At 37.6% G+C, this 27,195-nt stretch overlaps 1 protein-coding gene across 3 annotated transcripts in view; it reads right to left on the reverse strand.

The window, feature by feature from the left end:
* The window catches only part of Dpyd (dihydropyrimidine dehydrogenase), a 706,501-nt gene that overhangs the window by 445,024 nt on the left and 234,282 nt on the right, over positions 1-27,195 (reverse strand). For all 3 annotated transcript variants that reach the window (XM_048352019.1, XM_048352018.1, XM_048352017.1), the window contains exons 8-9: positions 3,036-3,143; positions 977-1,146 (exon numbers count right to left, since the gene is read on the reverse strand). In XM_048352019.1, coding sequence (XP_048207976.1) covers positions 977-1,146; positions 3,036-3,143 — 278 coding nt within the window. The remainder of the gene's footprint in view (positions 1-976; positions 1,147-3,035; positions 3,144-27,195) is intronic.

Genomic DNA, 27,195 nt, shown 5'->3' on the forward strand with positions numbered 1-27,195 from the left:
AGGAGAGAATACATAATTTAAAGCCTGGCCATGAAATCGTAGTGACTGATAATTGAATGAGATTAATTTGCACTGTGGTTAATTTACCTGTAACAAATCACCTATTGACTACAACTATAAATCCTGCCTGGTACAGAAACTCCAAACATGTCCAGACATTTCACAGCAAATCAAATTCATAATACGGATTTGAATAAAATGGGCAATTTATCTTTCTCTGACTGTATTTGGTTCTTGTTCTCAGAAGCCATGTCCTTTAAAAGGCACTGTCTTTCTCTAATAGCATTGGAAGTCGCAGCCCCATCGTGCGTGTGTCAGGTAGATACTTCATCTGCCTCTAGTCACCAGTCACCTGTCAGAAGCAAATGATTTCAAATCTGTCACTTTTAGTAAGTTGACTAATTATTAAAACTGATGCTCTAATGCTTACATTGAGCTCTAAACAACAACAACATGGTCATCTCATTCGACTTGTGTCACAGCATGATGAACCAAAAGTATGTGTGAACTGTGTGTGTGTGTGAACATGTGTGAGGCAATTTGTAAATTTGACTTAGTAGAAAATCCAGAATGCTTCTAATCACCACATTCATCGAATAACCACACATTGTGTGAAATATCTCTTTTGTTCAGTCTATGGAAGACAGCACATTCACTGCTTCTCTTTAGACAGGATACATATCTAAAAATAGACCAAAAAATAAGCTCTTGTGGTTTGAACAAAGTAAGTTACTAATTTTATCCAAATCATCCTTACAAACTTCCTTTTCCTTGGCTGGTATGAGTTGAATAAAAAACAATTAAGGAGTCCAGAATTTAATTTTCTTTTTTTCTTCTTCTTTGTTTTTTTTTTTTTTTTCAGGCTGACAATTGCCACAACAGCCTAATGATTTAAACGAAGAGTCTGCATGTTAACAGCTCCATCTCCCCAAACCTGCTGCTTCCCACTCCCTATAATGTGTGGGTACTCCTTTACCTCCTCCAGGACCGCTCTTATATTAACAAAGCCTTTTCGGAAGGCAATGAACACGCGCCGGGCTCCGCACCGAAGAGCTGATGTGGCACAGTCAAAGGCAGTGTCTCCAGCGCCGAGAACAATCACAGCACCCCGGATGGATGGCAATGGAGAGTGACAGGCGCACATTCCTGAATGATGAAAGGAAAACCCCATTTTCAAGTAGAGAAACCGTTTCTGCATGACAGCTCAAAAGATACTTGTACTCAAAGCAGTGTAAAATTGCATCTTACGGTTTTCCAGGATGGAGTGTCACTATCAAATTATTCTGCTTCATTGAAAGACAGTTTTATTCCCATTTTAAAAATATGCTCATATATGTAATTTCATAGTCAGTACTTTGAACTTCCTATTTTTCTCTTCTAGAACCATTGCGACAACCTAGCGTTTGGGAAGTGTTTAGGCAGCAAGAAGGTAGAATGAATCAATTAATACCGGGTCGAGGTCAGAAGCACGATTTCACTTTGATATTATTGAATTAACTATTTGCTTGATGCTTGGATTAATACTTGGCAGCATTCTGTTAAAATCTACTCTACCACTGATAATATCTAACATAAATTTGTATCAGATATTACATAAAACAAACTTTTTCAATAAGCACGCCTACTAAGGGATCCTTTATGTAACTGAAGAGTTCCTGAGAACTATTTTCTTGAAATGGTGACTTTGTCTAAAACATAGGTAAATAAAAGAAGTAGGCCTTGTTAAGGGTCCATTTCTCCAGGGCAACTAGGTGAAGATTTGATAGTCAAATGAAGGTTCTTGTCTACAAGGAAAATGCAGGCCTCCCACATATATTACAAAGCACAATATTATCAGATTAAGTAAAACTGTTGATAAGATAAACTACTATAATTTTAGGAAATGGCACCATGGTTAGAATGGAATTATAATCTCTGTAAACATTATCATTTTGTTGGTAAGACTTTGGGTTTAGCATTAGACACTTGGCACTCTGTAATTCTCAAGCAGATTCTCATTGTACTTTGACCTTCCCACAAAGAGGGTGCAAACACACAGCCTGCAGCTCTTCTGGGGGGAGCAACATGGAGGTGGCATGGCCTGCAACTGTTAACTTTTGCATAGTGACATAGTTTCAAATAGTTCTTGACTTATTTATTTATTTATTTTTTTGGCCAGTCCTGGGCCTTGGACTCAGGGCCTGAGCACTGTCCCTGGTTTCCTTTTTTGCTCAAGGCTAGCACTCTGCCACTTGAGCCACAGCGCCACTTCTGGCCGTTTTCTGTATATGTGGTGCTGGGGAATTGAACCCAGGGCCTCATATATACGAGGCAAGCTCTCTTGCCACTAGGCCATATCCCCAGCCCCAGTTCTTGACTTTTAAATATTGTGGAAAGTTATTTTTTTAATACTAGCTGCAGTGACATGCAAGAATAACTATTCTTCAGACTTTTAAAAAAATACGTGTTCAAAAGCTTTACATAATCTAGTTGATTTTTTTGTGGGGGGAGCTACAGTTTATTCATCAGTAAGACAATGACTGTAGTCTCTAGTCAGCCAAAACATAGTACGCTGTGAGCTTTGCCTTATGCTTGGCATCATAGGGTGTCAATCAAAGTCCTTGACTTTGTAAAATTACTATTCAGGAAGAGATCTTGATCTTTCAGCCTGGGTGTATATAACCCAAAGAAGATATGTAAAACTTCTTCCAATCTTAGAAGTATTCTTCAAAGTTCCTAACATTTCTACTTAGAACATCTTCCAAAGTTTAAAGCTATTTTGCCTTGAAGTGATTTTTCATGACACAATTTAGACAATAAGTAATACAATAAGAGGTCCTTATCCTGATAATTGCTTGGAAGAATGAACAAATAGACAATTCTGCAAAACTGTGATGCCAGGCTTTTACATTTTTAAAAAATATATATTGGTGCTATCTATTCCAGGACATGGTCTAAGATCTAAAGCAATATACTGCTGAGGTGAATTTTAACATAAATGTATAATACAAGAGCAAACATAGACAATATGAAATTCAGAGAACAATAGGTTATACCTGCTTTGCTGCTCTTAGCCACAAGTGGCAAAAAATCTTTGGATGTATAAAATCCATGGTCCGAAGTCAATCCTTGAAAGATACTGTCTTTCTTGGGTTCCGGCAAACCTATGAAACAAAGTTTATAATACATCATTAGTATAGGTCTTTCTAACTAAATATAATTTTTTAAACAAGTCTACCATCTTTGAAATAATGTAGTCCTTAAATATATATGTGTGTGTGCATATAAAGTATGTATAGATACACACACACATATGGATAGCAGGCCAGCAAACAATAAAAAAACTAATAGATCTGAATATACTTTTAGTATGTAACAAAGTATATTTCATCCAATAATACATTAACTTGCATATATACTTACACGAAAACACATTATGCACATACATACATATAAACATGGTATACAACACTAACAGAAAATGCAGGTTACATTCCTTCTCCATTGTATAAGACAAAATAAGTTAGAAGTCCCATTCAGTGTCAAATATTAAAAAATCCACAACAATACTAAAAGAAAACATGGACATGGATGCATATGTTTGTGTACATATATATATAATTTTACTTTTTCCAGTCCTGGGGCTTGAACTCAGGCCATGAGCACTGTCCCTGGCTTCTTTTTGCTCAAGGCTAGCATTCTACCTCTTGAGCCACAGCACCATTTCTGGCTTTTTGATATATTTGGCCCTGAGGAATCTAACACAGGGCTCCATTCATGCTAGGCAAACACTCTACCACTAAGCCACATTCCCAACCCTATATGTCTCATTTTTATAAGAAAAATCATTCTAAGAAACAGAAAAACCATGGAGAAAACAATCTCAAAGAAAATCATATATCTTATCACAAACATTCAGCCTCTCCTGGACTTCAAATATATAAATAACTTTCAGGGGAAATAATTCCAGAAAACAATTTTAAAAAGTCTAAATCATGCAAAAAGTTTCATAATATCAATAAGACATGAACTTCCCAGTAGCTATGTAAAAGATAGTAAGAAGAAGAAAAAGTACAAACAACTTCTGATTATTAAGTTTTTATTTTAGCAGTGATTAAAGAAATATAAATTTAAGAGCCTGAGTGGTAAAGTTCAGCATGGCTCCAATTTCCAGTATTGTAATAATCAAAAAAGTAAATTGTAAACAATAATTTCCAGATTAAAACTAGGCAATGTAAGGAAATTAAACTAGATAGTATGTATACAAATGGAACTTCTCAGACTTGCTTTCAGTAGAAATTCACACTGGTGTTCAATTTCTAAAAGCAGTTTTGAATATGTCCTAAGGAATCATAAAAATGTACAAAAGCAAGTTATCCTATAAATCTTATTTATTCCAAAATAGCAAAGGGAGGATGAGGGAATACTATAAAACAAGTAAATAAGTGACTTTCATTTCCAAGAAGAAAAAATAATGAGCAAGCAGTAGGATACAAAATTCTGTGTATCCTATAATTCAAATTATATATAATAAATATATGATAAACTATGTAATCTAATTTGACCTTTTCTGAATGTAGGATTGTGGATATTGTATTTTTTTTTTTTTTTTTTTTTTGCCAGTCCTGGGCCTTGGACTCAGAGTCTGAGCACTGTCCCTGGCTTCCTTTTGCTCAAGGCTAGCACTCTGCCACTTGAGCCACAGCGCCACTTCTGGCCATTTTCCATATATGTGGTACTGGGGAATTGAACCCAGGGTTTCATGTATACGAGGCAAGCTCTCTTGCCACTAGGCCATATTCCCAGCTCCATGCCAGTTCATTTTCATGTTAAACAAGAATAGAAACAGCTATGGGGATGTACTTTCAAGGTGATATGCTAAGCAAAAGCCTTAAGTCAGATAAAAAACAAGGCCTAGAGACTATATGTGGAGGATAAAAGTTCTACAGATATTAGTAGTTGGGTCTAAAATTATTCCTTTCCAAATCCTAATCTGAGCTTTTACTTTCATGGTTAAAGCAGAGCAAATGTTTTTTGCTTACAACGATTTATTACAACCACCTCCACAATAACGGTTATCCAAAAAGTAGAAATGTCTTCCTAGTAAAGTCTCTCTACTCAGAGAAAATGAATTTTTTCTTTTCTATAAGAATTATTCACTGAAGAAATAAAAAGCATTGCTGAAATTTACATTCACTTTTTTCAATTAGAACAAGGCATTGCCAAAGACAGCTGGGTTGTCTGCGCTTTCATTCCACTCTGTATTTGTCACTGTAATGAACTTAACATTTATTGGGTCAGACTGTCCCCTTAAATGTTTAAGAGGGCACTGGTTAGATGTTCTGACCTATGAATGTTGTCTTCAGTTGAGGAAAAAGGAGCCAGAAATTGGATAGATGCAATATAAATTATCCTATAGCCTGCATAGCCACAGCCCAGGTATTATAAACACAGACTATTTGTGAGGAAATGGAAAGACTTGGAAAAAGTGAAGCGAGCCAGACCCAAAGAAACATAAACTCTATGGTTTCACTCATTGAAAACAATCAGTACTTGTCTAGGATAATCCTAGCAGAGGAACACAATAGCTCAACAGCAATGCGTATACCTAACATGATCCTAAGTGAAATGAACTACAAGTTTTAGAAATAAGTGGTTTATCTTTAAAGTTGTTATTTCCAGTGTACCCTATGATATTATGCCTTTTTCTTTCATCTTTCTTCCCTACGATTTTACCCATGTTGTCACTGTAACTGACTTTGGTACACTGAGTATTGTATGTCAGTTTATCAGAACTAGGGAAGGGGAAAACCAAAATAGAGAGATGAAGGGTAAAAGGCGAACCAATGCAACAGCTATATTTACAAGACAATATGCTGTAAACCAACTGTACATCTCAGGGGTGGGTAGAGAGGGCACTGGGGAAGGGAAGATGGTGGGAGAAAAATGAAGGAGGACATAAAAAGGTTGATAAGAAATGTACTCACTGCTTTACATATGTAACTGTAACCCCTCTGTACTTCATTTTGACAATAAAATAAAATTTTAAAAAAGATTACTGAATTGCTTCTCTTATGCCCTGTCACATGTCATTTTATAATGCCCTCGTACAGCCCATCTAACACTCTCATTTGTCACTACCCATGATACTGTGGGGTGTTCGGTAACAAAGTCTTAGTCAGCAGAAAGACTTCGAAGTGAGTCCCTTCTCTCTCACTCTGGGATCATGTATAATTTCTTGGGATGGTAAACTTTATGGAGCAATTGGCTAAGCTATTCAATCAAATACTAACATAGGTATAAAGTTGCAGTTAGGCCTTTAATTGATGATTTTTACCTAAAGGTTAACTTGGTAATGTGGGTAGGCCTTATCTGATTGGTCAAAATGCCTAAAGAAGTTATTTCAAAACTGTCACGAACTCCTACCTGAGAGTTCCCAATCTTCAGTCTTGCAACTGTTTTAGACTTTTTAATCTCACAATGATATTAACCATTTTCCTAAAATCAATAAACTAAACTTCATCCATCCATCTATCTACTTATCCATCTTCCCTTCTATCATATTGACCCTATATTTTCAGAGATGTTTAAACTGAGTTCCTAATCTCTCTTTTTCTACTACTTCCATTCAGAAATACAGATAACAATGACTTCATTCATGCATGGCACATCTGAAGGATGTCCTAGGCATGTTTTTGCATGTATGTACTGACACCCGGTACATAATGAAGGCACAACAAACACACAAATGAAAGCTCACTTATCCCTCAGTTTACCAATTCTTTCAAACTTTACTTCACTTGGCAAGGGAAGAATAAAGCTTAAATCAAAGCCAATTGCTCAATAAATTTAAGTAAAGTTCTACCAAGAAAGAAAGTTGAGGCAACCTTTGGGGAAATATGAAAGATAAAGAAACTTGACAATTCTGATCTGGCAAAGGAAGACTTCTCTGGGAGTAACATGAATGTTAAAAAATACAAGGTCTGTGTCTATACCAGAAGGACTTAAAAACGATACTGAAATGACTTTTTTGTCCACCTTTCAGTAGGAAGGAGGAAGGTGTCAGAGGAATGAACTGACAAAGACTAACAAAGAGGTCCATGCTCTATAGTGTGGCATTCTTTGTCTTTCACAATGTCAAGGTAAGACCCAGTGAGTGGTTCAAACCTGTAAATCTAGCTATTCAAGAGGCTGAAATCCAAGGATCATATTCAAAGCCAGTGTAGTCAGAAGTCTTAACTCCATTTAACCGGCTAAAGGTCAAAAATAGAGGTAATGTGTGCTCCAGTGGTAGAGTACCAGCTTCCTATAAAATAATACAAGAGAAAGCTCAAGGCCCCACATTCAAGCCCCATTATAAGCACAGGAGCATGAATGTGCATGCGTGCTCACACACATACATAATACATACACATACACAAACAAAGTGAAGGTAAAATCTTTTTTTTTATCAACTTAACAAACATTATGGAATTGCAGCATGTGTTTTAAAAAGAAGTATTCCATAACAAATACTTTAAAATGGAACTTTTCATGTTCTCTTAAAAAGATTCTCTGTATGCCATAGAAAAACTTAGTATGTATTGAAAAGAGGCACTACTACTTTAAATGCCTGACATGTAGGCGATTGTTTATATTAATTCATTTGAATTTCCAGAATACTCTGCAATACACCTGGATTATTATCTGAATATTACCTGTTATCATTAGAATTTTAAATATGAGGAAAAGAGGGGAAATAGAAATTAAATGCCCTCAGGTCCCATTCATAGTGACAATTTCCCACTTGGACAAGCAGGCTGTAGTCAACACTAACTTCAAAATGTTACTTTGTTCATATCTAAGGGGATAATTAAGATGTGTGATAATGGCTGGCTGAATAGCTAGTGATCTCCAAATGAATCATGGCAGTATAAATCATATACATTCAGTTTTATTATAAAATTATAGATATGCCTACTGCTCCAAATGTGACTACAACCAGGCTCTAATCAGGTAGTAAAGAAAAAAGACTTATTGGTGCTTCTTTTGACACCGTGTGTGTGTCTGTGTGTGTGTGTGTGTGTGTGTGTGTGTGTGTGTGTTTGATTATTTTCCCCAGTAAAATTCCTTTCTGAAATATTTTCCTTCTTAAGTGCATCCCCCTCGGGTACCTAGCTAGTTATTTTTCAATATTTGATAGTCTTTGAAAAATGTATCCCTACTTTACTTCCAAAGTACTTCCCTCTGGAACAACTACAGAATAAATAACAGCAGTGCCTCTAGTAAACTCATTCCTTGTGCTCATATCAAGTTTTGCCCAGCTTCCATGAACATTAACAAGATATTAAATATTCTATTGCATGTTATCATCTGGCAAGCAACAAAGAAAGAACATTCTTGTAAGGCTTAGTCTTCTCAGCTGTGTGCAGACATGTTTAAGAATTACTTCACATTTTACAACACGTGCTTGGGTCACTTATTCGCTGTTAATTGAATTGAGCCAGTGTGTATGTAAAATATTTTGTTCTTGAAGGCTTCCACTTGAATGACAGCTAAGCCAGCCTGAGAATGACAGCCCTCAGACAAAACTGTCTCTAGAGAGTGACTCACAAATCCCACAGAAGGAGACGGCTTAGCCCATTGAGAAAGTCCTGGTTGCCTAACCAGAGGCTGCAGCTTGTCGAAATGGTAACAAGTCCTCTCCACAGGTGTATAGATAGGTCTAGTTATTTCCCACAAATGTTTTGTCAATAAGAAGGTTTAGCAGAGAAAATAAAACACCTCTGATTGCACTATTATTCTCTCAAGTGAACGGGATAAAAAATTTTAGCTGATGGCTAAAGCCATAGGTTCTCATATTTCAAAGTATTTATGATACTTGCAAAACTGTTTGGTGTAAGTGAACTGAACACCTGGGGGGGGGGGGAAGGGAAGGGGGAGGGGGGAGGGGGGTATGAGGGACAAGGTAACAAACAGTACAAGAAATGTATCCAATGCCTAACGTATGAAACTGTAACCTCTCTGTACATCAGTTTGATAATAAAAAATTGAAAAAAAAGTATTAATGAATCTGAGATATTTCTTCCCCCCCCCCCCCTTCTTTGGCATAGGCTTGTGTTTATTCATGGGGAACAATATGAGAAGTTGAAACAAGACCGCATGTTACCAAAGCAGAGTTTATTGATTCGTATTTCTACCATTGCTAATTTCATCAATCTTTTGTATTGGGAACTTTAAATTCCTCTCCTTTAGTTATTTTTAAATGTATAATAGATTTTTGTGGAGTGTAAGTAGTCTAATGTGCTACAGAATATTAGGACCAATTCTCCCATCCAGTTGTGTCTTACTGTATGTTTGCTCTTTAGGTCCTTTTTCCTTTTCCTCTTCTTAGCTTCTTAGTTATATCGCTCTGATCTAAACTGAGAGAAAGTGAGAGCTGGGGGGTGGAGATAGTTTAGTGTTAAAGTCTTGCTTACATGTGTGAGGTGATAGTTTTGACTTCTAGAATCAATAATAAGAAAAGGAAGGAAAATGAGAAAGAGGAGAAGGTGGAAGTGGGGGGGGGAAGAATGAAGAGGAGGAAGAGGAGAGGAGGAGAAGAAAGAGGAGAAGAGAAGAATGAAGAAAGAAGTAGCAGAAATATAGGACGAGAAGGAGGAGAGGGGAAGATTAGTGAGGTGATATAATAGAATGACATAAATCAAATGCCTTTGTAGTTCATTATGTAGAGGGCTACTCTACATTGAGGTGGCATTGCTGAACAGATTGTCATCACAGACATAAAATTTAGCATTATGGATAAAAATGAAAAGATACCTTGCATGGATATTCTTCTAACTCTATTCCTTCATCAGATTATAATGGAAGCAGTCCAGTAGTTCCTCTGGACTGGGAATGTACCATGTTATATATTTTCTAATGGAGAATATGCTACCATTTGCATCCCTAAGAACAACACTATCACTCAGAGAGTAACAGCTGGTGAGCTGAGTCTTGGCATTCTCTCTACACTAGACTTTATTACTACCTTGAGTAAGATATTTTAAAAATGTGAAAAATAAAGATACATGTGATAAGGAGATTGGGAGTAAGCAATTTCAAACACAGAAGATACTGCAATGAGTCATAACTCATTCCGATAATTACAGAGAAACTGATGTGGAAATGGTTATATAACATAAGGAAAAATAAATTCCATCCATGTATACATGCCTACATATGTATTGAGAAAGATAGATATTCTTTTATGAAGTCTAAGCTCTTGGAATTAAAATACAGAAGCAAAATAGTCCTTGTGAGAGCCTAAGTATTTCACAATCCCATGAAGTGTTCTAAAAGTTTTTTATCTGTCACTTAAAGATCACTAATATGGCTCAAAGGATTTTTATCTTACCCCCAAAAGACAATATGCCATACGGGTTATCATTCTATGATCCATATATTGATTAGAAAGAGAACAGATCAATCATACCCTGTTGTGATTCTTTCCTCAATAATCATAATAAAAAAACCTCTCTTTTTTCCCTGACACCCCCCTGTAAATACAGTTAGTTCTAAGTAGTCAGATAGAATTTAGAAAGAATGGACTGATTCAATACAACACGTTTGGAATTAGATCACCATGCATCACAATAAGATTTATTTCATTGATTTTTCTCCCAAATCCCTGTTAAACATCTGTTTCACAAAACTGCTGTCACTTCTCTTTCTGTCAGTGTGACCACACACATTAATTCTGTGCATCACAATTGGATAAATCTTTTCAGAAAAATGTTATGAATGGAGTTACCACTTCAAGTCATAATTTTCTTCCCCATTTCACAATAAGCTCTGTACAGAAACACATAACAAAAAAGTCTTTGGGGAAAATTAAACACAAATATTATTTAAATTAATACAGTTAATGTGATGGATATATCTGTCAAAAGTTAAACTTATCCCTTAGACTTTTGGTATTATTTATTAATGTGCTTTGTCTTCTCGGTCTTTTTCCTCATTGTGTTATTTCCCTCTCCTCTCTGCTTTGTTTTCACTCATTTTTGCTTTTGCTATAAAACAATTTCCTTAAATTTTAATCCCCAAATTGTAAATAAGGCGAGGATAAGCCAAAAAAAATCTCAAAATATATGCCTCAAGCAAAGTTTTTTTTTTCTTAATGATTGAAATTTTTAGATGGCTTTAGGAAATTACTATCTAGGACTGTGTAAACATACATTCCAAAGCGAAGAAACCATTAATAATAAAATACTAAAAAGAAACAGTTCTATTACAAAATAAATCTACCAGGCTTACAAAGAAAACAAATTTGCCACAGCCACCTGCTGTGGAGATGAGGCAGTAATCTCAACAGCAGGAAATAAAAGGGAAGAGAAGAGAAAAATACAAAAGCTCAGACATTAAAAAAGTAATTAAAACACTTATCTCCATCGACATACATAACGAAAAAACCCTCAACCAACCACCTAAAAACATACTCTATTGAACTGCACAGCAGGAATCAACATGAAAGCTGCTACCATAAATACACATTATGAAGGAAGAAGGCCCCTTTAAAATGGAACCTTAAAACTATTACTAATGTGTTAATCACCAACATATCCACCACAAATTCATTGTATTGCATTAGTTACTTTCTCAAAGTTTTTTATTTTTTCTAACTTTCCTCCTACTATGTGTTTTATTCAAATAAATTCTTAAATACTGGCAGCAGTAACCACTTTATTTGTTGTAACTGTTCTAGTGAGTTCTGAAATCGTATTGTGAGACTTATACATTGTGCATAAAATGTCCGTGTCCTAATTCTTCATATAATATAAATTTAGGTAATGCAGTTAAGTGGCTTCCTTAAAAGTCAAACTAACATCATTATAGTATTTAACTAAAATGAAATGAAACATAACACAAATTAAGGGTCAAGGATTGAAACTGAAATTAAAATTGAGGTGTAGTTTGACACCTATGGGTAAAACTTGAACTTTGCAAAATGGAAAAAGGTCCGCTTGGAAAAGCAAGGGTAGGGTCAGGAAAGAAAGACTACCTGAAAATGTGCTTGCTGACTCAGCTGCTAGCACTTGTTTTCCACATCTTTTTGCTTCTCTCAGGTATGCCAATGAAGCACCAAAGACTTCAGCTTAGAAAAAGACCTCTATAATGAACCCTGACTCCTACAGAGATGTAAATTCAAGCCAAGGCATTAGAGTTTTATCTTTTTGCAAGTACTAGGATTTGAACTTGGGCCCTCACACTTGCTTGGCTTGCTTGCTCTCAGCATTCTACAATTTTAACCATTCATCTAGTCAGCTTCTAACTAGCTAATTGGAAATAATCTCTCAGACTTTTCTGTCTGAGCTGGCTAAAAACCACAATCCTCTGGATCTTAGCATCCCAAGTAGATATGATTACAGGATAAACTACCACAAAACCATTAAACTTTGAATCTCACCGTTCCCATCTCTAAAATGAGAATAGTTAGAAAATGTTTCCTTGCAGATTGTTTTGACAACATAGTCAGAAAACAGGCTTCATAAGCAAGGACAATAAACTTACTACCCTGCAATTCTTTCAACTTGTAAGGATATTCAGCAGTGTAGTCTCATTTTATTTATTTTTATTTTTATTTTTTGCCAGTCCTGGGGCTTGAACTCAGGGGCCTGAGTACTGTCCCTGGCTTCTTTTTGCTCAAGGCTAGCACTCTGCCACTTGAGCCACAGCGCCACTTCTGGCCATTTTCTGTATATGTGGTGCTGGGGAATTGAACCCAGGGCTTCAGGTATACGAGGCAAGCACTCTTTGCCACTAGGCCATATCCCCAGCCCCTGTAATCTCATTTTAATTGTGCACGATTCCTTCATATATCAAATACTAACTTGTGGTGCCAATTTCTTTCATCATATTCTAATTCATTATGTAATTTTACAGACTTCCTAAGAAAAATACTTATCTCAAGAGATTTTTACAAGAAATATGCATGATGGAAGAAAAATATTAAAATATTTTTATGCTTAAATATGCTAAGAATATATTAGTATGGTAGATACAATGTTGAGTAAGGGGCTTGAAATTAGAGAACTTTACTTAAGAATTCAGAAATTTGTACAGAATCATACCTTGTCAAAAGTCATTTCTTTAAAATTGTATTATTTATTAGTTGTACAGAGTTTACAAGTGCACTAGTCAGTTTATGAGTACAAAGCACCTTCTCCCATGTCACCCTTCTTCCCCATTTTTACCCTTCCTCCTTCTGTTCAGGTCCCCCTCCTTTTTGCCCTCCTCCCAAAACATGTGCCTACTTCCTGGTTTCCATTTTGCCAATGAAAGAACATGAGGAATTTCAGAAGCATATAGTGGCCTTCTCAACATCACTGTTCCAGCTACAAAACTGTTTGATTATTTAAAAATGGAATTCTGAATGAAAGCTTTAAAAAAACACACAACCTCTGGCTATAAAAAGTGTACCTTTTATTTTATTAATATGCATTATATTATTAATGTGTGTATAGAGCCTGTGTCTTTCATGAAATTCTTTAAAGGGTCTTTGTTTTAAATCTAGTAAAAACAAAACAAAAACAACATCACACTCCTCAATTGCAGAATTAAATTAATTGCACTACAATATATCATCAATTCCAACCACACCGACTTTGGTCATCAATATCAAAATGCAAGGTAGTTATTCATATGTGACAATAATCTAGCACCATGGATGAATAGCAGTTTATTCAAGGATTTGTAAGTATTTGGTAATAAGAAGAAATTACTTGTAAATATTAGATTAAATTACGTGCATACCACCTAAATACAGTTAAATAGAATCCTAATAGTTTTTTTTTTAACTTTGTCTCAGTTCCCATCCTTACAAAACCTGAGAGGAGATAAATTAAAATAATAATATATGCCTCAATATAATAACCAGTTAGCACAAAGACTGATAAGGAAAATGCTCGGGCTTATATCTGTAATCCTAACCATAAAGAAGCTAAGACAAGAAGTTTGTGGTTTAAAGCCAGACACGTTATGGAAACAAGTGGCTTATCATTATTGTTACTTTCAACATATGTGAAATTATGCTTTTTTCTTTTGTATTTCTTCCTCATAGTTTACCCCTGATGTCACTATAATTGATTTTGGTACCCTGGATATTGTATATATGTGTACTGAAACTAGGGAAGGGGAGGGGAATATCAAAGTGGAGAAGCAAAGCATAAAAAGACAAACCAATGCAACAGCAATACTTATAAAACTATATGCTGTAATCCAACTGTACAATTCATGGGGAAGGAGGGAAGAGGGGAGGAGGGAAGAAGTAACAAGCTGGATAAGAAATGTACTCATTGCCATATGTATGAAACTGTAACTCCTCTGTACACACTTTGGCAATAAAGAAATATTTTTTTTTTTTAAAGCAAGACTGGGGCTGGGAATATGGCCTAGTGGCAAGAGTGCTTGGCTCATACACATGAAACCCTAGGTATGATTCCTCAGTATACCAAATACACAGAAAAAGCCAGAAGTGGGCACTGTGGCTCAAGTTGGCAGAGTGCTAGCCTTGAGCAAAAACGAAGCCAGGGACAGTGTTCAGGCTCTGAGTTCAAGTCCCAGGACTGGAAAAAAAAAAGCCAGACTGGCCATCTGTAAAATGATCAACAAAAGGCTAAACTGGATATGTGGCTCAAGTGCTAAAGCAAGCCAACCAAGCAAGCTCAAGACTCGGAGTTCAAACCCTAGTACCTCAAATAATATTTTTTTTAAAAAGCTCATCATGTTTAAGTTTTAGATTTGAGTACTAGCTTTGGTTTTTTATGAGCTATGTTCTAGATCAGGTGGAAATAGTCATCTAAACCTGTTCAATTGATTTAGCCACTGACTCATCAACTTTTATTGAGCACCTACTGTTTGGGAGAAACCTGCAAAATGACTGAAAATTACAGGTATCAAAGGGATGTCATGAGCATCGACACTAGACGCTCTGCTGTGAAAGCCTTCCATTCTGTGAGCATATTTACTGCCCAGCAGGATTTTATTCCATTCACTGGTGGTTAGATGGCACACCCTGTCCAGGGAATACATAGCTGAGTCTGCTCATGGCAACAGAGGGAGAGAAAGACTTGAAACGGAAACTCCAGAACCAAATGAGATTCGTGCTATGAAAGAGAATGCAGCATGTGGCAAGGGCTGGTGCATAGACCACGCGGCCAGACAGGATGAAGACACCCCAGCGGAAGCTTGGCAAGTGAGCATCTCCAGTTATTGGGAAAGTGGGGGAGAAGAAGAAGCTTGCTCTAAGGCGTGATGGGGTCTGAGTACAGATTGGTAAAGCCAGAGTATAGTCATGGGATGGAGTATAAAAAGATAGGGGAAAGGAAAATCTGAAACCACAAGATGGGCCAGATCCCAATAATGAAAGAGCCATCACAAGTCTCACCTGGAGTTTGTGCTTTACACTGGGGAGACATTTCAGGAAACAAGATGATTTGTTTAACACATTGGTAAGAAAGGATTGGTAGGACTGATTTGCAGGCAGTGGCAAAGGAAGGAAGAAGATTTGGGAAAGGGACACTGCATACATTCCACGTAAGGAAAGAAAACATGGATTTACTTTCTCATCCTCAATTAATTCCTCTGCTATTATGACATGGCCTCCATTTAAGCTCAGCTTGTCCTCCTAGGGTAACCCTTTCATTCAGAGATAAGTCTATTGAATTATGGGGTCAATATATGAAGACAAATGTAAAGATATTGAGGAAGGAAATACAAATGTGGAATGAAATTGCAATACATCAAAAGAATTCTACTTGTGGCATCTGGGAATCTGCCCATTTTTTTCTCTAGAGGAATCCTCCCTTTTCTTCTTATTAGAGTATATGTAATGGAGGAAAAAAAAAGGGGAAATGAGGGGGACTCATACTAAGACATTTACAGTGAAGATGAGGAAGAATAAAATATATCCTCAAGTTTTGGGGAAGACCATAAAAGTGTGTGCGTGTGTGTGTGTGTGTGTGTGTGTGTGTGTGTGTGTGTGTACTGATATGTGCATACAGGTCCTGGGCTTGAGTTCAGGTCCTGGGTGCTGTCCCTGAGATATTTTGCTTAATACTTGAGCCACAAACAACGTCATGTCCAGAGGTTTTGTTGCTTAATTAGAGATAAGAATCTCCTAGACTTTCCTACACAGGCTGTCTTTGAACCTTGATCCTCAAAACTCAGTCTCCTGAGTGGCTATGATTACAGATAGATCCTCAGACACCCAGCAATTTATACCTAGTGGGTATAGAGAGTAGATGCATCTCCACTTTCAACTGTGGTTAGTACCTGAGTAGTGATTCTCCTACTGGATACACATGGAAGTAGAAAAGAGTCGAGATGTAGAGGAGCACTGTAAACCTAATGTGCACATATCTGATATATGAGACATTTAATAAGACTTGTTTTATAGATAATAAGCAGGTTTTAAAAACACAAAAATGAAGCTCATTAGGGAAATCTGGTCTGTACCAAACACTTGGGCAATTATCAGGAAAATAATAATACTAGAAGCCATAAATGCTAATGAGGTACCACAACGATAGTGTCTACAGTAAAAAGAGTTGTACTTAAGATCAAGGATGGGGATAGACAGCATGAAAACTTCCAAGGTGGAAAGATGGAGGGAGTTGCCATGGTTATTGATAAGAGTTCAGAAGGGTAGGAGAGTGTAGGAAATTGGAAGCAAAGAGTCCTTGTCTGCAGAAGAAAGGTGGCCACTGAATTTATTTTTTAATCATCTAATATAAAAGTGAACATTGTAGAACATAAACAGTGTTTAAAATTATGGTTTGGGGTTCATCTATCTTCATTTACAACTCATTTCTCTTCATTCTTAAGTTCACTAAAAGACCACTGACTTAAAAACCAGTTCAGAAATGATGTAAGTCAAGGAGACCTATAGAAATAGACTGTTCAAGAAGACGGCGGAGGAGCGGCTGTGCCCTGCAGAGCTCCCTCTGATATCGTAGTTTTCTCACCTCATAGAAACTGTTTCTCCGAGAAAGACAGCCAAAGTAACTTCTAACAGTACAGGGATTCTCTACAGGAAGGAAAAATCGACTTTGCTGGTCTGAAAACACAGTTTTGAGCTCCAGGCGGCGTCCCGCCGCGGCGCCAGCGCCGGCTCCGGCACAGTGCCGGGCACAGCCCCCAGCACTCCACGCAGCTAAAGCGAGAAATACTCCAGACGGCAGCCGAGCACGGAGGACCTGACATCGCAGAGACCGCGTGAGTACCCCGCAAAAAAAAAAAAAAAAAAAAAATTATTTTCGCTTGTGCCCACAGTCCAGCTTCTGGAAGGCATCCCTGTCCCCACCGCCAGAGCAAAGCGCCATCTTTGCCACTGGCATAGGGTCAGACCAGACTGAAACTGAAGCGGGCCTGGGGAAAGCGAGGTCAAAAAAGCCATCTTTGAAAAGGGCAGGAGGGGCGGAATCAGTGAGAACCAGCTCCGCCCAGAAGAACGCCCCCTGCCCTGGTGGGAGGCGAGTCCGGGGCCTAGCCAGAGAAGCCCCGCCCTGCCCGCCGGAACTTCTAAACTTAAAGCAAAAGCTGCGAGCAGCTACCAGGGGCACGGAAACAACAGAAGGAGGAACAAACAGTTCCGGGGACAGCTAAACGGTCCCGTCACAGAGGAAACTAATTCCCAGCCCAAAACGGAGCTGCATTCCATAGCTACCTATGCCAAGGAGGCCGCCTCCCTCAGGCAAGCAACTCTTAGTGGAGCAAAACAGGCTAGAGGCGCCATGCTCTGCTGAGTTCACAGTCTAGTCAAGACCAGGCATCAAAGGCAGCGGCCCAACAGCAGACAGAGGAGCCACAGTTCCTGTGACTGCCCACGTCCCCATCGACAGAGGACGCCCAAGGCCTGCCTGCAAGCTGTGCGAACCTCAGAGACCCACGATTGCACCAACAGGGGAGAAAGTCAGAACAGAACCACCCCTTGCCAACTGAAATCAAGTCAAATCAGCCAATCAGGAAAATAGACTGCAGTCCATTGCAGGGAAACGAGAGACTGGTTTCTTTTTCTTTTCAAACATTTTTTTTTAACTTTTCTTTTAAATTTTCTTTTTAATTTTTTCACACCTGAAACATCATTGGCTGTTTTTTCTTTTGTTGTTTTTTTTTTTTTTTTGGTTTGTTTGTTTGTTTTCCATTTTTACTGGTTTGTTGTATCAAGTTTTTTTGTGTGTTTGTTTATTTGTTAGGTTTGTTCCTTTTCGGTTATTTTCCTTTTTATTTACTTATACTTCCTTGTTAAATAATTTTTCTCTGTTTTGTGTATCTGTCTTCCAGTATTTTTACTTCATTTCTCTCATTGCGTCCTCTTCCTATAAAAATTACTTTCCTATAAATAACACCTACACCCTTTTCTGCTAACTCTCCAGTGTCTGTCATTTTATGAATGTTCTTTCTACTGATTCTACTCTTCTCCACATTTCCACGTCACTGAAACTAAACCAAAATCACCACCACCACCCCCCCAATACAGTTTACTCTATTCTCTTTACTACCTCCAACTTACCCTCCGGACTTACTGCCTGGACCTCCAGGTTCCATTGACTTCTGGTTATTGGATAGAGGATATCACAGCTTAATACGAGTGAATCAAAGGGGTTCACAGAGAAAGCCAGTCCTAAAAGAACTTAATATAAAAACAAGAATTGCGTATAAGGTTGTAACAGTAAATAAGTAACTACTGAATACAGGGCCCAGGATCAGATGTTATATTGAAATTGTATTCTTTAGAACACCAAATCTAACTTTATAGACAGGTATACAAGTTATCTGTTTATAATTGTGAAATTGTAAGATTTACACAACAGTGCTTGGTAAGGGCTGCTTTGGGTCTTAAACAGTGCTCACAGGTGCTGGTAGGTTGGCATTCCCAATTCAAATGGGCAGAAGAAACACAAGAAAGATGGCAAATAATGAAGTCTTATCCCCCACCCAAAACAAGCAGGAAGCAGAGCAGTCAATCAAAAACATAGAAGAAAACCCCCAAAATGCTCTTCAAAGTTTACTGATAAACATGATAAATGAAAAGTTTGAATCTCTTCAGTCAATTATGTTAGAGCGTGAGGAGGCAAAGCAAAAATTAATGGAGAATTTCATGGCATCCACAAATAGAAAGATAAGTGAGCTTCAAGAGTCAAATGAAAAGATAGCTACCCAACTTAAAGATTTGAGAGACAACACTCAAAACCAAAGTAATGAAGTTAATGAAGTAAAGAAGTCCATACAGGACCTAAGAAATGACATGGAAAACATCAGGAAAGACCAGTCAGAAGGAAAAGAGATTCGAAATCAAGTAGTTAGCCTACAGTCCCGACTAACTGAAGCAGAGGATCGAATCTCAGGAGCTGAAGATTCCTTAGATTCTATGGAGAAAGATCAAAAATCAATACAAATCCAGTCCAAGCAACAAAACAGATCGCTACAGGAGATTCAAGACACAATCAGGAAGCCCAATTTAAGGATAATAGGTATTGAGGAAAACTTGGAGAAAGAGGTTAATGGGATAGGCAACCTATTTAACAGAATATTAGCTGAGAACTTCCCAAATATCCAGAAGGAAAGGCCTATACAGATACAAGAAGCATTTAGAACCCCAAATCGACCAGACCAGAATAGGACTTCCCATCGACACATTGTGATCAAAACAGCTTCTGCAGAGTGCAAGGAAAAAATACTCAAAGCTGTTAGGGCAAAGAAAACAATCACATATAAAGGAAAAGCAATCAGAATTACCCCAGACTTCTCAGCAGAGACCATGAAAGCAAGGAGAGCCTGGAATGAAGTATACCAAACTCTAAATAAAAATAACTACCAACCAAGAATTCTGTACCCCGCCAAACTCTCCTTCATAGCCGAAGGTCAAATAAAAGTCTTCCACAATAAGGAAAAACTGAAACAATATATCTCCACCAAACCAGCTTTACACAAAATCCTTAAAGATGTACTATACAGGGAAAATAATCAGGATCCCAACACAGACAGAGAAATGAACCCTAATTAGTAAACACTAGATCAAGAAATGGGAAGACACAGCTTCAAACAAGACAGTGATAATGAAAGGAACAAACGATCACCTCTCAATCCTAACTGTCAACATTAATGGACTTAATTCTCCAATCAAACGACATAGGCTCATAAGTTGGATCAAAAATCAAGATCCATCTTTCTGCTGCCTCCAAGAGACACATCTATCCAGCAAAAGTAAACATCTTCTAAAAGTGAAAGGCTGGAAACAAATCTATCAAGCAAATGGCCCCCATAAGCAGGCTGGAGTTGCAATCCTAGTATCAGACAAAATTGACTTCAAATTAAAAAAGGTAAGAAGAGACAAAGAAGGTTACTACATACTAGTAAAAGGATCTCTCCAACAGGAAGAAATAACCATCCTAAATATCTACACGCCAAATGCAGGAGCACCCAACTTCATCAAACAAACACTACTGGCTCTAAAAACATTCATAGACCCAAACACAATGATAGTGGGGGACTTTAACACTCCACTATCACCTCTGGACAGATCAACACGCCAAAAACTGAACAAAGAAACCACAGAACTAAACAATTGCATAGACCAACTAGACTTAATCGACATCTACAGAATATTCCACCCAGCAAGGACAGAATACACATTCTTTTCGGCAGCACACGGAACATTCTCCAAAATAGATCACATCTTAGGGCACAAAGAAAATCTGTACAAATTCAGAAGTATCAAAATCATTCCCTGCATTCTTTCAGACCACAATGGAATAAAATTAGAGCTCAACTCATTCAGCCACCACAGAAAATCCCACAATTCATGGAGACTAAAGAACACACTGCTGAACCATCAGTGGATCATTGAAGAAATTAAAACAGAAATTCAAATGTTTATGGACTTCAACCAAGTTGAGGGCACAAAGTACCAGCTCCTTTGGGACACAGCAAAGGCAGTACTTAGAGGAAAATTTATATCTCTGAGTACATACATCAACAAACTGGAGAAACAGCAACTCAGTAATTTAAGGAAGCACCTTAATTTTCTGGAGAGAGAACAGCAAGCCAAACCCCAAGTCAATAGACGGAAGCAAATAATTAAAATCAAATCAGAATTAAATCAATTAGAGACGAAAAAAACCATCGAAAGAATCAACAAAACAAAGAGTTGGTTCTTTGAAAAAATCAACAAGATAGACAGACCCCTGGCAAACCTGACCAAAGAACGAAGGCAGCACACTCAAATAAACAAGATAAGAGATGAAACAGGTAGCATCACCACAGAAATAACCGAAATTCAGAAAATAATAAGGGACTATTTTGCAAACCTTTATGCCAACAAATTCGAGAACTTGGAAGAAATGGATGATTTCCTAGAAAAAATTGATACCCCCAAACTCAACTATGAAGACTTAAACCTTCTAAACAGACCCATATCCAGTATTGAAATAGAAACAGCAATAAATGATCTCCCATCCAAGAAAAGCCCAGGTCCAGATGGATTCACAGCAGAATTCTATAAGGCCTTCAAAACAGAACTCACTCCAATATTTCTCAAACTCTTCAATGAAATTGAAAGAGAACGTTCACTGCCAGACTCATTTTATGAAGCCAGTATAACCCTCATCCCAAAACCAGGCAGGGACTCATCACGGAAAGAGGACTACAGACCAATCTCCCTGATGAACATAGATGCAAAAATTCTCAACAAAATTCTGGCCAATCGACTTCAACAAGTCATCAAAAAAATCATACACCACGATCAAACTGGATTCATCCCAGGGATGCAAAGCTGGTTTAATATACGCAAGTCAATTAATGTAATCCACCACATCAACCGGAGCAAGGTAAAGAACCACATGGTTTTATCGCTGGATGCGGAAAAAGCGTTCGATAAAATCCAGCACCCATTTATGCTAAAAGCCCTGGAAAAACTGGGATTCCAGGGAACATTCCTGAATATAATCAAGGCAGTTTATGACAAACCAACAGCAAGCATAACTCTAAATGGTGAAAAACTAAAGCCATTCCCTTTAAAATCAGGAACAAGGCAGGGATGTCCACTCTCTCCCCTGCTCTTCAACATAGTACTAGAATTCCTAGCCAGAGCAATTAGGCAAGAAGAGAATATAAAGGGGATCCAAATAGGAAAAGATGAAGTTAAACTTTCTCTCTTCGCAGATGACATGATCCTATACCTAAAGAATCCCATAGACTCTACCCCCAAGCTACTAGAGCTGATACAAAACTTTGGCAAAGTCGCAGGATATAAAATAAACCTTCAAAAATCAACGGCCTTTCTCTATGCTAACAACCCGAAGACCGAGGCTGAAATCAGGAAAGCAACTCCTTTTGCAATAGCCCCCAAAAACATAAAATACCTAGGAATAACCTTAACCAAAGAAGTGAAAGACCTCTTTGAAGAGAACTTTAAAAGCTTGAAAAATGAAATTAAGTCAGAACTAAGAAAATGGAAAAACCTCCCATGCTCCTGGATTGGGAGGATTAATATAATCAAAATGGCAATATTGCCAAAGGCTATCTACAAATTCAATGCAATACCCATTAATATCCCAACACCATTCTTTAATGAAATAGAGGAAGCAATCCAGAAATTCATATGGAACAATAAAAGACCTAGAATAGCAAAAACACTCCTAAGCAGAAAGAACAGTGCTGGAGGAATTACAATACCCAACTTCAAGCTGTATTATAAAGCTATAGTAATAAAAACAGCTTGGTATTGGCACCGGAACAGGCCTGAAGACCAATGGAACAGAATTGAAGACCCAGAATTAAACCCACAGAACTATGCCTACTTAATCTTTGATAAAGGAGCTAAAACAATAGTATGGAAGAAAGATAGCCTCTTTAACAAGTGGTGCTGGCAAAACTGGCTCAACACATGCAACAAACTAAAACTAGATCCTTATATATCACCCTGCACCAAAATCAATTCCAAATGGATTAAAGACCTTGAAATCAAAACAGGCACCCTGAAGACACTAAAGGAAGGAGTAGGAGAAACACTTGGGCTCCTTGGCACAGGACAGAACTTCCTTAACAAAGACCCTGAAAGGCTACAAATCAAAGAAAGGTTGGACAAATGGGATTGCATCAAACTCCAGAGCTTCTGCACGGCAAAGGACATAGCTCTCAAGATAAACAGAAAGCCCACAGACTGGGAGAAAATCTTTACCGGACATTCAACAGACAAAGGCCTCATCTCTAAAATATATGCAGAACTAAAAAAATTACCTTCTTCCAAAACAAAACTGCAAAGAACCAACATCCCCCTCATCAAGTGGGCTAAAGACTTACAAAGAAACTTCTCTGATGAGGAAATGAGAATGGCCAATAGACATATGAAAAAATGCTCTACATCACTGGCCATAAAGGAAATGCAAATCAAAACAACATTGAGATTCCATCTCACCCCAGCAAGAATGTCATATATCAAGAAAACTAATAATAACAATTGTTGGAGGGGATGTGGCCAAAAGGGAACCCTACTTCATTGTTGGTGGGAATGTAAACTGGTTCAGCCACTCTGGCAAGCAGTATGGAGATTCCTCAGAAGGCTCAATATAGAACTCCCCTATGACCCAGCAGCCCCACTGTTGGGTATCTATCCAAAAGACCACAAACAAAATCACAGTAATGCCACCAGCACAACAATGTTCATCGCAGCACAATTTGTCATAGCGAGAAGCTGGAACCAACCCAGATGCCCCTCCATAGATGAATGGATCAGGAAAATGTGGTACATTTACACAATGGAATTTTATGCCTCTATCAGAAAGAATGACATTGTTCCATTTGTAAGGAAATGGAAGGACTTGGAAAAAGTTATACTAAGTGAAGTGAGCCAGACCCAAAGAAACATGGACTCTATGGCCTCCCTTATTGGGAATAATTAGTACAGGTTTAGGCAAGCCATAGCAGAGCATCACAAGGCCCAATAGCTATACCCTTAGGAACACATAAGATGATGCTAAGTGAAATGAACTCCATGATATGGAAACAAGTGATATATCACAGTTATAACTACTTTCAACATCCTATGTGAATGTGTAGTTTCTATTATTGATGATGTTTTGTATCACCTTCCTATGTTTGTACCTACACTATCTCTGTAATCTTATCTGAGTATATTGGAAACCGTGTTTACTGGTATTGGAAGTAGGAAATTCAAAGGGAATACCAAATTCGAGAGACACGGGGTAAAAAAAGAGAAATAACTACAAAAGCAATACTTGCAAAACTGTTTGGTGTAAGTGAACTGAACAACTGGGCGGGGGGGAGGGAAGGGGGGGAGGGAGGGGGGCATGAGGGACAAGGCAACAAACAGTACAAGAAATGTATCCAACGCCCAACGTATGATACTGTAACCTCTCTGTACGTCAGTTTGAAAATAAAAATTTGAGAAAAAAAAAAAAAAAGAAATAGACTGTTCAAACAGAATAACAGCAATAAAATACAAATTAATTCATATGTAGTCAGTCTTCTATATCTAGATTCTCCCACTGTGGATAAATCTTCCCTCTTTATTTTTAGTACATGTTTACTGAATTTATATAGAAACTATTTGGCATTTCCTGAATGTCACATTTATCAATTAAAATGTTTACAAAGAATTTACATCCTATGAAGTACTATACATAATCTGCAGATGATTTAGATTTTGTAGGCAAGTGTATATAGAGAATATTCCAGGACTTTAGCATCTGCAGATTGTAGTATTTTCAGGTGATCCAGGAATCCATTCTTCATGGGTGCCTAGGGATGACTGTAACTATAGAAAACAAATTAAATGAATTAATCAGAAAATGAGAGGAGTATTATCCTGTAGTGACACCCACATTGGAAGGTATAGAGTGGCAAGGTGAGCAAAGGTTTAAATTAGGAATTAGTATTAACAGAGAATATATTCCAGAGTTATTCCTTAAGAAGTATAGGTCAGTCAGTAATAATAGTTCCATTAAATTCTGAATATACAAAATGTACATAATTTATTTTGAATAAAATGTATTTTATTAAAAAGAATATTTACAGCTTACACCTATAATCCTAGGTTAGGAGGCTGAGTAGCCAGGGCACAAAATCCACTGTGAGACCCTTATCTTCAATTAACCACTCAAAAACTGGAAGTAGAGCTGTGGCTGAAAGTGGTAGAGTGCTGCCTTGAGCAAAAGAGCTCAGGGACAACACCCAAGTACTGAGTTCAGGCCCCAAAACTGACAAAAAAAAAAAGAGAGAGAGAGAATTGTCAGAGGCTGGGTACAGTGGTTCACATATGTAATTCCCACTAGTTCAGAAATGAACATAGTAGGTCAAACTAGGCAAACAATTTAGAGAACTTATAGATGTTCCTCCTTGGGGAGAGGGGGGTTGAATTCATCTGATGGGCATAGTCACCGTGTGTGGGTCTCCCTGACACACATTTTCTGACCCCTATAAACAAAGGTCAATAAAGATTCCTGGAGTGGGATGCATTTGCTGAAGATCACAACACTGAAGTATATTCTCAGTCTCCATATGTGGTGCACAGCACACATGCCTACCTAGCTGTACTTCCGTTTTCTTATCTGCCCAATGAATTTTTTTTTTTTTTTTGGCCAGTCGTGGAGCTTGAACTCAGGGCCTCAGCACTGTCCCTGGCTTCTTTTTGCTCAAGGCTAGCACTCTACCACTTGAGCCACAGCACCACTTCTGGCCTTTCTCTATATATGTGGTGCTAAGGAATCAAATCAAGGGCTTCATTTACAGGAGGCAAGCACTCTACCACTAGGCCATATTCTCAGCCCTGTCCAATGAAATTTTATCACCCTCTTTCCTGAGCTGTTCAGAGGACTCTCAATTTATTATGAAGCATTTAAGAATTCATATTAATATAATTCATTAGCATATTGATCGAGGCTTATTAATAGACAGCAGTCTTCTGTCCTTTCGTCCCAATTATCCGGGAAGAAATTACAGTACCAATGGATGCTGGATTTATCAAGGATCAGTTTGAGATCCAGATCGCAATAATTTGATTTTCTATGAGCTATATTATAGGTACACATTCACAAATTAAATTATACTCAAATGTACCTACACCACTCTAATCACAGTATAAAAAGCATACATTTTTGACAGCATCCTCAGAAAGCTAAACATAGAGCTCCCCTATTACCCAGCAGCCCCCCTTTTGGGCAACTACCCAAAAGACCACAAACAAGAACACACTAGAGCCACCAGCACAACTACGTTCATCACAGCACAATTTGTCATTGTTAAAATATGGAACCAACCCAGATGTCCCTCAGTAGATAAATGGATCAGGAAAATGTGGTAAATATATGCAATGAAATTCTATGCCTCTATCAGAAAAAATGATACTGCCTCATTCGTAAGGAAATGGAAGGACTTGGAAAAAAAATCATACTAAGTGAAGTGAACCAGATCCAAAGAAGCATGGACTCTATGAGTTCCCTCATTGGTCATAATTAATACATGTCTAGGATAGTCCTAGCAGAAGATCACAATAGCTCAATAGCTATTTATACATGAACACATAAAATGATGCTAAGTGAAATGAACTCCAAGTTATGGAAATAAGTGCTTTATCATTGTTGTTCTTATTTTCATCATGCCATGTGAGATTATGTCTTTTTCTTTTGTCTTTTTCCCCCATGGTTTTACCCCTGATGTCACCATAACTGATTTTGGTACCCTGTGTATTGTATATATATTTATCATAACTTGGGAAGGTAAGGGGAACATCAAAATGGAGAGACAAGGGGTAAAAGGCAAACCAATGCAACAGCAATACTTAGAAGACAATATACTATAAGCCAACTGTCCAACTCGGGGCGGGGGAAGAAAATGGGGAGAGCGGCAAGTGGGAGAAAAATGAGGGAGGAGGTAACAAGTTTAATAATAAATGTACTAACAACCTTACATATGAAACTGTAACCCCTCTGTACATCACTTTGACAATAAATAAATTAATTTTTTTAAGTCTCACATTTTAAAAGTCAGTGTAAAATAATGAATTACAACCTCAATGCCTTTGGTTTAATGATCTGAGCAATCAATCCTTTCATACATCTTTTTGTCAGTTTCTGAACAGATGATTTCTGTTTTGATCTATGGTTTCATCAATATAGTCAACTGATTTTGAAGGAAATGAACGAGAATATTGTTTTGAAAGTATTTGTACCCATCAGTATA

This window comes from Perognathus longimembris, chromosome 7, assembly GCF_023159225.1.
Source record: "Perognathus longimembris pacificus isolate PPM17 chromosome 7, ASM2315922v1, whole genome shotgun sequence".
Classification (NCBI taxonomy): domain Eukaryota; kingdom Metazoa; phylum Chordata; class Mammalia; order Rodentia; family Heteromyidae; genus Perognathus; species Perognathus longimembris.